The 12,673-nt window shown below is 41.4% G+C and overlaps 1 protein-coding gene across 3 annotated transcripts in view; it reads right to left on the bottom strand.

Annotated features, from left to right (window-relative positions):
• ZNF638 (zinc finger protein 638) overlaps positions 1-12,673 on the bottom strand; it is a 77,820-nt gene that overhangs the window by 20,413 nt on the left and 44,734 nt on the right. For all 3 annotated transcript variants that reach the window (XM_045018766.1, XM_045018767.1, XM_045018765.1), the window contains 5 exons: positions 11,303-11,434; positions 10,997-11,125; positions 10,418-10,459; positions 8,274-8,414; positions 3,431-3,556 (listed from right to left, as the gene is read on the bottom strand). In XM_045018766.1, coding sequence (XP_044874701.1) covers positions 3,431-3,556; positions 8,274-8,414; positions 10,418-10,459; positions 10,997-11,125; positions 11,303-11,434 — 570 coding nt within the window. The remainder of the gene's footprint in view (positions 1-3,430; positions 3,557-8,273; positions 8,415-10,417; positions 10,460-10,996; positions 11,126-11,302; positions 11,435-12,673) is intronic.

Genomic DNA, 12,673 nt, shown 5'->3' on the forward strand with positions numbered 1-12,673 from the left:
AGTCGTACTAAGCAGAGGAACACTGACTGAAGGAGCTTAGGTCTTGCTTGCTTCCTTCATTCTTGGGGCTGGGAAATACAGGACCCAGGGAATAGGACAGCCTGGAGTCCTTCAATTAACAGAGGGCCTCACTGGTCTTTGAATTGGTCACTTCCCTTTGAGGGAAGGTCTTTGATTGGGATTTGAATTTCCCTGGTTATCCCCAATGGCTAGAGCCAAGGTGACTGTCTCTGTACCACAGGTACAGTCATGGAGCATGCCATTGCATATGATGCATCTAGTGCTGCTTATAGGGAAGTGCAGGCTACCAGCAAGCTGCTGCCCCTCATTCTTTATAAAGCAGAACCTCAGAGTTATGAACACCAGAGTTACGTACTGACCAGTCAACTGCACACCCCCTTTGGAACTGCAAATAGGCAATCAGGCAGCAGCAGAGATTTAAAAAAGCAAATACAGTACAGTACTGTGTTAAATGTAAAGTACTAAAAAAATAAACGGAAAGCAGCATTTTTCTTTTGCATAGTAAAGTTTCAAAGCTGTATTAAGTCAATGTTCAGATGCAAACTTTTGAAAGAACCATGTTTTGTTCAGAGTTAGAAACATTTCAGTTACGAACAACCTCCATTCCCAAGGTGTTTGTAACTCTGAGGTTCTACTGTAGATCTGAACTCTTCCCTATGTTCCAGAGGAAATCTGTACACACATTGAGATAGCTTGTCCCAGAGTAAATCATTAAATTTTGTGAGAAGCATGTGGTAATTGGCTACTCACATTTAGAGACTAGCAGACAAGTAGGACTTTAAGTACAAGTAAGTCCAGTTTTTTAGCATGTGTCCCCCTAGGTGTTGATGTGAGAGGCCCTTGTTGCTGTAGCAGCTCTCTAGAAACCCAAACAAAAGAACATGGCAGTGAGTGAGAATAAGTTTACTAGAATCTCCTGAAGAGACTTCTGAACCTTTTGTCTGCATGCATGGATGTGGCTTGAATTGATGCTGAGTCTGCTACAGGTCCTTTATAGGCTCAAAGAGTCCCTCATTTGTAGGCATGGCAAGCCTGCCAGGCCCGGAAGGGAGTACAACATCCAGCAGTTTATGTGATTTCTTGTATACCATATTTAACATCTCAAGTGTGTTGAGTGCTTCTGCCATGCATTTAATAAGATCTTGGAACACCTTACAATCGTCAACTGACAAAGATGTTGAGGGGTTCATTGCCTCATCAGGGAGGATGAAGAAATTGCAGCTGAGATTGTTCTCCCTTGTCCATCTGATCTTCACTGCACTCTTCTTGTCTCTCAAACTATACTAAAAGACCTGGCTAGGATGGCCTATGCTACTTCTTGGCAGAAAGGGATCTAAACCTGGAAGGAGGCACAGCAGTCACTGGCTTGCAGGAATGCGGTTGCACACTGCAGGATGCCAGTAGGGCCAATGCTGTTAGGCATATGTACACCAGACCCAGAGGAGGAGACCAGTGGAGCTGTTCTCTGGCAGCTATACCGTTTCTTTTTGACAGACCAGTCCTTGCAGACTTTCCCAGATTCCCACTGTGATTTCCATGAAAGAGAGGGAGGGGGAGATCAGTCCCTACTGTGCACCAAAAGAGAGGAGGAAAAGGAGTATGCCTCCTCCAAAGGTTGGGCTGTTCTTTCAGGCATACTAGCATGCTCTAATGTCCACTCTACTTGAGAGGGAGATGGAGTCGGTACTTCTGATACCTCTCTTGCCTGTGGTCCAAGGTCATCAATGCCAGAATGGAGACGGATGACCAAGGCCTGTTGGTTGACGTAGCACAGGAGCTCTGGATGGAATCTTGGCTCACCAAGCTGTTCACTGGGAGGGACTGACCGGAGGACCAAGGTTTAGCCATGTTCTTCCTTTTGGGGTACAGAGAGGCTTGCACAGGGCGCTCCATGAGGAACAATTTTAGGCAGGCCTTTCTATCTTTCCAAGTCCGATTAGAGTAGGAGTGACATATGGCACATTGCTAAGGAATATATCCCTCTCCTACACAAAAGAGGCAATTGAAATGTCTGTTGCAAAGCAGCACTGAAGCATCACACGAGGGGCAGGTTTTGAATCCAAGGGATTTCGCTTTTGCCATATTGTGCAAGCCCACATATAAGGGAATGGGGAAGGGTCCAGCCTAAGAACTAAATAACCGATTGAACAAGTTTTGTTTCTTGCCTACAAGCAAGACGACTAACATTTAATTAAATTTACTAGCAATACAAGTAATTAACACTAATAGCAGCACAGTGCACAGAGAAGCAGGTGGACACTGCAGAGGTTCAGTCTCGCTGTCTGATGCAGTAAGGAAGAACTGGGTCTGCTCTGCCTTTTATACCCTCAGGTGCAGGAGATGCAAGGACATCTAGGGCACAGGCATGGCCCCAGACATTACTAGCCAAAAGAATCAGATTGTGTGTGCATGAGGTGAATGCACACCAACGGTAGGATCCAAGTAGATTACAACTCAAAAAAGAATCCTTATCTACCCCAAGACTACCAAAAAGCTCAATTTTGTTTTTAAATACTTAGAATCTGGCTGATCACATGGATTATTCAAAGCCTGATTCTGAGTGACCAGTTAGCCTATGATGATGTCACAGTTGTGTCTGAACTCCCAGCAGTGAACAACTGGGACTGCATGACTCAACAAAAAATTCCTACACCCGTTAAATGGGGGTGGGAAGGAGGGTAGGAGGAATGGAGAGAGGTTAATGTGAAGACCAAAATAAAATCATCTTATGGGGACCCGGTGGAGAGAGGCAGCGGGAAATGTGCAGCCGGAGAGTGGGGGGAAGATTAAGTTCTAAACTGATCCTTCTCTCTCCTAAACTGCTAAGCTTTCACGTCAGCCGTAATTTGCAGTGCTTTCAGCCATATTCAGTAATTTTCTCTTGTAAAAGATAAATTTGGGCGCTGTTCAATACTCCAAAGTTAGTTTTTATAAAAGAAAGTAACTTAAGTGGCTGCTGGCCCACAAACTGATGCTCAAACAACAGTTGGTTGGGGTATTTTAGGGGAGGAGGAGGAGGCTGAAAAAGATCAGTGAACCTTAAAACTAAGTATTTTCAAAATCGTAGTGAAAAGATGCTTCTAACCATTTTTTCTATTATTTTCCTCTTAACCCTTTGATAGAAGCTACTTTTAATAGGGGGAAGAGATTCCATAAAAGAGCAAATTAAGCAGCAGTATTGTAATCTCAATATGCTATTCTAGGATGCACATTAGTAGATTGTTGGAACATTTTTCTAGTAGCTGTAGGTACTCAAACTTTGGCTTTGACTCTCAGTGTACCTGAGGTTCATGACTCCAAAGTAATGTGTGCCAACAAGACTGGTGTTTACTTTTGTTTAGCAAAAGGCTGGACAGCCCACAAATGCAAAAAAAGATGAATTGTCTAACCAAAAAGACAATGGTCTTACCTCTGCAAGTTCTCTCCTTGGTGATAGCATACAAGTCAGTGTATTTTCACCCATGTTATACGGGTATTGTTTTAGGAAGCAGCACATTGATTTAGCTGAGTCAGGACTATCTAGCTGAAGAATTGCCTTTAAAAAAATGTAAAAAATTAGCACATGGATTTATTTATTCTATTTTGAACGCATAATTAATAAATAAAGCCAACACTTTTCTAAGTAACAATATTGGTTAGGTTTGTTTTCCTTAGCTGAGAGCACCAACATAGGTTTACTAAAGTGACGTTGCTATTGCATCTGGCTTATTTCCTCAGCTGTACTGATATTTCTAAGATCTTTTCAACTTTTTTTTTAAAATTACCTTAAAAAAAAAAGACAAGGTAGGTGAGGTAGTATCTTTCACTGGAGCAACTTCTGTGGGTGAAAGAGAAGCTTTTGAGCTACACAGAACTCTTCTTTAGATCTGGGAAAGCTACTCAGAATATCACAGCTAAATACAAGGTGGAATAAACTGTTTAGCACAAGTAGTCACCACATATTCTAAGAGATCATTAAAGGTGAAATGGTCCATTAATACCTCTGCAATCATGAGACCAAAAAAAGAGGGGTTGGTGGGTTACAGATTGTTGTAATAAGCCATGAATCCAGTGTTTTTATTAAGACCATCCCATTCCCTTTGGGGCACCTGGCGTTGGCCACTGTCGGAAGACAGAATACCGAGCTAGATGGACCTTTGGTCTGACCCAGTATGGCCATTCTTATGTTCTATGTAAAAGGACAGCATTGCTCCCCGCGTCAAATATTTACAAGGCAATGGACACCTCTCAGATATCCACCCCAAACTCATCCATTTAATTCTCACCCATAACAATTTTACATTTAACAACTAACACTTTGTCCAAACCATGGGAAAAGCCACAGGTACTAGGATGGTTACCCAACATGCCAACCTCTTCATGCATGTAGCGTTGTTGTAGCAGTGTTAGGCCCAGGATATTAGAGACATGGTGGGTGAGGTAATACCTTTTATTGAACCAACTTCTGTTGATCAGAGAGACAAGCTTTTGAGCTACACAAGGGGTCTCAAACTCAAATGACCCCGAGGGCCGCATGAGGACTAGTGCATTGGCCCGAGGGCCGCATCACTGACACGCCCCCTTGCTGCCCCTGGCCCCACCCCCAATCCACCCCTTCCATGAGGCCCCGCCCCTGCCCTGTCTCTTCTCCACCTCCTCCCCTAAGCGCGCGGCTCCCCGCTCCTCCCCCCTCCCTCCTGGAAAGTGCTAAGCGCCACCAACAGCTTTTTCAATGCACTCTTCCAATCCTTGAAATATGTCACGTCCCGTTGTGATACCCTTCAGTGGCATTAAGTCTAGCAATTCTTCAGTTATATTCAAATTGCAGTCCACACCTCTAATGAACACTGCACACTGTGCGGTATCTGATACATCTGTACTCTCATCAAGAGCAATTGAAAATACTTCAAAGTCTTTTGCCATTTGAATCAATTGTTTTTGCACATTATCAGCTAAATCCGTTATCCTGCAGGCAACTGTATTTGCAGACAAGCTTATGCCTTCAAAAACTTTCTTCCTATCAGGACATAAAATTTCACTGGCCTTCATAAGACATTCTTTTATGAATAAGCCTTCTGTAAAAGGTCGCGATGATTTAGCTATCATTTCGCTTATCACAAAACCTGCTCTTGCTGAATCTTCGCTAGACTTGTTAATCCCTGAAAATAAATTTCTTTGCTTGGCAAATGCTGCTTTAAGTTGCTGAACTTTTTCCTCTCGGATTTTTCCGGTGAATGCATCATATTTTTCACGGTGCATCGTGTCATAGTGCCGACGCACGTTATACTCCTTGGGAACAGCAATCGTTTGCTGACAAATAAGGCATTGAATTTTATCTTTTACCTCTGTGAAAAAATATAAATTCTCCCATTTGTCTTGGAAAACTCTCTTTTCTTCCATGAGTGTTCTTTTTTTTGACGAAGTCATTTCCAAGCAGTTTTAATAAATATATACACTCAGTAATGCACCTCACTCAAAGGACAAAACACGCACTTAGGCAGTAAATCTAAGGCTCTGGGAGGGAGTTTGGGTGGGGGAGGGGGTCTGGAGTGCAGGCTCTGTGCTCGGTGCAGGCTCCAGGCTGCGGCAGGGGGTGGGGGTGCAGGCTTTGGGACGGAGTTTGGGGATAGAAGGGGGTGCAGGGGTGAGGGCTGTGGGGGTGAGGGGTTTGAGGCATTGGAGAGGCTCGGGGCATTGGAGTCTCAGGACTAGGGGAAGGGCAGCCTGCCCTGGCCCTAGTGCAGGGGGGCGCTAGGACCCTGCAGCAGCAGGTGATGCCGGAAGCCGGCATAGCGGCGGCGGAGTGGAGTCAGCGTGAGCTCCCGGGCAGGCTACCAGCGGTGAGGGGGCAGCAAGTGGGGGCTGGTAGACACTGGGGGGAGGCACGTGGGGGCGGCACGTGGGGCCAGGGGAGAGACCCGGCCCCAAACATTGGGGAGCAGCGCGCGGGGAGCTTAGGCACAGAAAATAACTCGGGGAGGGGGGCGGGGGTGAGGGGAGTTTGGCGGCGACAGGAAGTAACTGGGGGAGCTCCGCGGGCCGCAGGGAAGAGCTCCGAGGGCCGCATGCGGCCCGCGGGCCGCATGTTTGAGACCCCTGAGCTACACGGAGTTCTTCCTCAGATCTGGGAAAGGTACTTAGAGAATTGTGTTTAGCTATGACACTCAGTACCTTTCCCAAACCTCAAGAAGAGCTCTGTGTAGTTCAAATGCTTGTCTCTTTCACCAGCAGAAGCTGGTTCAATAAAATATATTACTTCACCCACCCTTGTCTTTCTCACCTCTCCACAGGCCACTTTGAGGAAGAATTTCTGAACTAACCACAACACCAAAGATATAGCTCAGAAACATCGATATTTTAATCCTCTGGATAAACGACCTGAACTCCCTCACAGATTTCAACCACAACTTCAACAACCACTACCCATCCATCAAACTCTCTCTAGAACACACTTGAATTAGCATCAACTTCCCAGACACCACAATCAGCTTCAAGAACAGAACCCTACAAACATCTATATACAAGAAACCTACGGATCACCACACTTACCTTCACAGATTCAACTACAGCCAGGTACTCAGACACCACCGAATATGTTCCAAGAAGAAAGTCCAGAATACACACCTTAACACACTCAAAATCACCTTTGCTAAACAAGGACACTGCACCAGAGAAGTAGATCACATCAAGGAATGTGCCACTCAAATACCCAGAGAACCTGCTTCAACATAGGGAAAAACCCTCTGTAAGCATACCCCTAGCTGTTACTTACCACCCCACACTGGAACATATAAAGGGTATCATTAAACAATTACAACACATACTCGATGGAGAGCCACACCCTGAAAGAAATCTTTTCTGAACCTCCTCTTTTGGACTTGAAGCAACCCCTCAACCTTGCCAAGCTCATCATCAGATCCTGCAACAACAGATGTAAAACCTGCAGCCATATCTCCACTTCTACAATGATCAATTTTCCTCCCCCCGCCCCCTGCCCCCAACTGTCAATATCCAGGGTCCTCCACATAGAATCATAGAAAAATAGGACTGGAAGGGACCAACAGGTCATCCTGCATTGCCTATCACAAGATGTGGCATATCTCATTCAGTGCCCTAAGTACTCCAATACAACTATGTGGGTGAAACCAGACAATTGCTATGCTCTCAAATGAACTTGCACAGAAAAATAATAAAGACAAAAGCTCCCTATCAACCTTGAGTGAACACTTTTCACCATATTATCAACTCTATATTGGACCTCTAAGTCCTTGTCCTAATAGGAAACCAGAACACCACCTTCAAAAGATGAGCTTGGGAGCTTAAATTCATAACTTTGCGAAACATTAAAAAAATCACGGACTCAGGCCAGGTCTATGCTATACACTTACTTCGATATAACTACGTCACTCAAGGGTGTGAAAAATCCACACACCTGAGTGACACAGTTATACCAGTGCAAATATTTGTAATAAAAAATAAATATAAAGTAAGCACTGTACACTTTGTATTCTGTGTTGTAATTGAAATCAATATATTTGAAAATGTAGAAAACATGCAAAAATATTTAAATAAATGGTATTCTATTATTTAACAGCGTAATTAATCGTGATTAATTTTTTTAATTGCACAATTAATCGCTTGACAGCCCTAATTAAAACATCAAACAAGAGACTTGAATAAGAAAACAAGATAAAATGTTTCATGCTACTGATTAGAGTAGTGGCTGTTTTAGTAATTTTAAAATATAAAAAATTAAAATGTAAAATAAAATATAAATATAAAATACACAAACAATTAAAAATGTCAAAATCAAAACATTTTTTGTTTAGAAAAACCAAAATGACTGGCTGTCTAAACAATTTTTCAAAATTTTAATTCTGTGGGAAATTCTAAAAAATCCATCTTTTGTTCTGAAACAGAAGAAAAGTTTTTCCAAAATTTTGGAATTTCCCTGTGGAATGGGAAGTTTGGGTTTCTACCAGCTTTACCTCTAATTTCCCATCTTCAAAGGCACATATTTTGGTGGCTGTCTTTCTTGATAACTCAATTCCTTTTTCTTCCAAGCCTACTGGAACTATTCCTGAACCAGCCGGAGTAGGTTGCAACATATACCACTCCTTTTCTCTTTGACACAAGAAGCACTGGTTCATAGCAACAATGGGCAAAATCAAGGACCCACATTTTAATCTTCAATCTCTTGAATAGCAGCATATGTTGCTAATGAGAGATTATCAGGTCAGATAACACACCAAGATTAATATATATACATTTACCTTCTTTTTATTCTTCAACACAACATAGTGATCCACTTTCCCAAATCGAAGTCCCACGCAAACTACTTCAAGTTCTGTGTATCCATCGTCTGGTAAATTACCAAGATGCACAAACTGATTATATAAAGTTTCTGTATTTACCTAAAAGAAAAGCACAAAAACTGAAATTCAGAATATTGTATTGAACTGGTAAATACAGAAAAATTACTGAGACAATCCTGTCATATCTGAAGAGAAAAAAATATTCATATACATCTTTTTACTCCGAGTTCAATTTCAATTTAGAATATTCAGTGAACCACAGCATGACTTCTATAAGAGTACTCCAGAAGAACTCTGCCTTCATCCTTTAACAGCTCATATTTTCAGAATTTCAACTTTGGTATACAAGGCCACATCCCAAAACAGTAAGAACTTCTCACTCCTGGGGGAAGGGAGAAGGGAGAACACTTACAACCTGTCACCTCAACTCTTGGCTGGAAAGGGATTTTATTTCTTGGGCAAATAAACCTATTTGTCTTCTGGTATTTCTTTGTCTTTGAATCATTCAAACAGTCAAATGTGGGCTTACTCTGAAATTTGAGTTGCAACCTGTCTAAACCAAATTTCCTCCTTCTCAAGGTTTGTGTCTAAAGACTGCCAAGCCCTTTCTTTAATGTGGAAAATTATTTTAGGAATTGGCCCATGTTAAAGCACAGTAGAGGGTTCCTCCTATTCAAAGATTAATATATAACGAATAGGAAGCTGAAGATTTGCTAAAGAGATGAAAATTGATCCAACTACTGGTCAGAGTGCTCAAAAGGTTTCTATCTGCTCCATACATGGAGTCACTAATATGCCAGTTGCACAAGTTTTAGTAGATTACTGTGATGAAATGGGAATTTTCTGTAGTATTTTATGAATTCTATGTGTACCTCAGTTTCCCCTTTCCACTTGGGGACAGGGAGGATTATGTTTGCTCTCAAGGCCAACTAAGGGTACGTCTACACTACCCGCCGGATAGCGATCAGTCTATCGGGGATCGATTTATCGCCTGTAGTGTAGACGCGATAAATCGATCCCCAACCGCTCTCCCGTCGACTGGAGCCTCAGCGCGCAGCGAGGACGCGAAATAAGTCATTTTAATTCGATTTAAGATACATCAACTTCAGCTATGCTATTCTCTTAGCTGAAGTTGCGCATCTTAGATCGATCCCCACCCAACACCACCACAGTGTAGACCAGGCCTAAGAGACATAGGCATGTGGGGATCATCTCCCTGCCTCGGTGGATAAAGGGCCATAAAGGAACCCAGATCAACAAGGGGACCTGAGAGACAATGAAAGCTCCAAAGACTCAGATTTCCCTGTACCTCTCAGCAGGGAAGCTGAACAGAGACCCCAGCTTGAAGTGGGGGCTTATGAGTCAGCTTCTGAAAGAAGCTTGGAGCTCTCTCTCACCCAGGAACTAAGGAAGGAAGGAAGTCAGACAGAGAGAGCGCGCCTGAAAATGGAGTTCACTACAGCATGGCTGGTGCTCTGGGCTGACCAAAACGGACTATGCTTTAACCTTCATTTCTCTATGCTAACCTAAGGACATACTATACTGCCTTCCAGTTGACTAATAAACCCTACTGGATTGAAAGCGCTGTATGAGTGCCACTGTAAATACTTGGTGAGGTGCATTAATCCCTGAATAGTGTACAAGCCTCTCAAGAGTTCATCTCAGTTGGACTCACTGAGCTACAATGGCTGGCAGTTATAGAGCTTTATTAAAGCTGAGGGAGGGCAAGTGTGTGGGGAGAGAGAGAGAAGGAGGCTCTCCCAGGACTCCTATTAAACGCTTATTACCTGCACTCATTCATAGTGTGTATATAAATAAAGTGTATGATTACTCAGTCCACTTCTTGCTTCTTGTTGGTCTATGAGCTCTCCTACTGACTACAGGACTTCTAATTAAATAAAAAGTGTAGTAATAAAAAAAAGCAGTGTCTTCTGTTTCTAATGTTAATTTTTAATATTTTTATTTAATGGAATGCAACATTTACAAAAATGTTATTAATTTTGATAGCACTCAGTGTAGCAGCTACACTCTCAAATTATAAAAATGTAAAAATTAGCAAATGGCTAAATTACTGACCAATTTTTAAAAAGTCTCTAACTTACCTTCGAGTTGGCATCTTTAATAATAGCAGTAAATATAGCTTCCTAGAAAGAAGAAAAAGGGTGTTAAGGTTTCTGAACTTTAGAAGATGGTTGGTATGGCTGCATGTAATTGGAAGGCACACCATCCCACTACTCCTACCAATAATATATTGAAACAGAACCTGAAAAATTAAGATTGGGGCAACCTTTCCGAAGTTCATGAGTTTGGTATTGCCAACCTTTCTCTCAAATTACTTTCATTATGATCTTCACATTCTCTTTGCCAAACAAAAATTCTGTCCAACTGTATTCACTAAAATACTTGATAATGAAAAAAGAAACACTAGGAAAGTAGTAGAGTTGAATTTTAAAATAGGATATACCCAAAGGGTTATAGAGAACCTATATTAATGTGCCCAGGAAAGAGAGGAGGCAGGGCATACAATCAACGTAACAATAACTTAATATCCATTAGGTCCCTGCTGTTTCAAGTAGAGATAAGTCATCCAGACTGGCAGGAAGGTACTATAAAAATGGATGTTCAGTAACTGCAGTATTCTTAAATAGAAAAAAAACCTGCTTCATATTTCATTTGCTTACCTCATCTTTTATATTCTTGTATTCTGGTGCCATACTAATGCAAAACTGATTTCCATCCACTGACATTGGGAAGCAGGTATAAAATTTAACCATGGAATCTGCAGATTTTTGATTTATTTCCAGATATGCCTTTTAAACAAAAAAGAAGAAGTCTAAGTGGCCTTACAAAGCACAATAAAAAGGTAGAACTATTGTGTCCCCTTTAAGTTATTTCAACATCTGAACTTGTTACAAATTTCTTTGAGAGCTTCTTTAGGTGATGATAATATACCAGAAAACGTTTTTTCTAAATACCAATTACAATACCTTTTTATGAGAAGACAAAATTAAAACATCTTTCAGTCCTCCAAATGGCTTTGTTAGGTTGGAAACTTCCTCAACAGAATATCCTTTATCAGGTAAGTTTGAAATAAGAACAACACACATGTCATCAAGTTCCTGCAAACAAAGCAAGGTACAGATTTTCACTAATCCTTGCTTCTACTCTAAATCAACTGTCAGCCTTTCTGTATTTAATTCTCATTGTTTATCTTAAAAGTGCACGTATTATTCTCAGATAAAAACGACATTAAACTGGAGTGAAGTCTGAATACATAGAAGATATTTAAGAATAAAATTACGGTGATGCTGTAATTATCTCAAAAGCAAGCATTACAAACCGAGAAAATTCAGAATTAAGATGATTTCAAATATGTTAGAGTATGGAAAAACACAGAACACCCAAATCACCTTTATTCTGCCCTGTATTGATGCCATGTAATAACCATGATTAGTGCACAGTAAGGTCTGCAGTCTCAGATTAGATTAAATCAATTTCTGAATACACACTAGATTTTTCCTGAATTTCCTGGGTTTCTAATGCTTGTTTCTGGAATCATTACAGCATTCCTGTAATGATTTATGAACTTCATCTTTGTGGGGGGGTTTTAATGTTACTAGATGATACTTCTAACTATTATGAAGATATGTGGCACTGACTCCAAGCCTTTATTATTTTGTTGTTGTTTTTTGTAAACTTTTAGGGCCAGATGCACCAGGACACACTGGCTGCTTTATGTCACTCTGGAATAGCACAAAGCAGTCAGTGTACTAGCCCGTCCCCCGTCCCCCCCCCCCACTTCCACACATGCATACACACATCCCAGTTTTCTCTTCTCTCCCTTCCCATAAATGTCCTTGCACACCATCCACAAATAGCTTCCCTCCTCCTCTTTTTTCTTTTTATAGAGCAGATATGGGTAGTTTTTAAAAAGAAATGTTTAGGATTGTCAGTCATTTTTTACTATTATTCTCCACAAAACTTCTCCTTCAGAATGAGTCAATGAATAATATTCTTCTACAGAGATTCTCATAAATTACCCTCTTTCAAAATGGCTGCAACTCCTACAGTTCTCAATTAATGTGAGCTACAGGATTGTAATTAGCAGAATGACCTTCAAATTGGCCACTGCCTTCTAGTTCCAAATGAGACCGAAGCCAAGCTGCCTCAGGGAAGATGGTGAGTAGTAGGACACCATCTTCAACCCCTGCAGAAGGAGAGGCTCTCCGTTATGAAGTGCAAAAAAGAACCATTAATCCTAAAACAAAATCTTGATATATAGCCAATGCACAAGATTTTAAGTGGGGTTAACTGTAGGGAAATTTGAAAGGTCTACATTCTTCCACTATTAAGATAAT

This window comes from Mauremys mutica, chromosome 5 (assembly GCF_020497125.1).
Source record: "Mauremys mutica isolate MM-2020 ecotype Southern chromosome 5, ASM2049712v1, whole genome shotgun sequence".
Taxonomy (NCBI): domain Eukaryota; kingdom Metazoa; phylum Chordata; order Testudines; family Geoemydidae; genus Mauremys; species Mauremys mutica.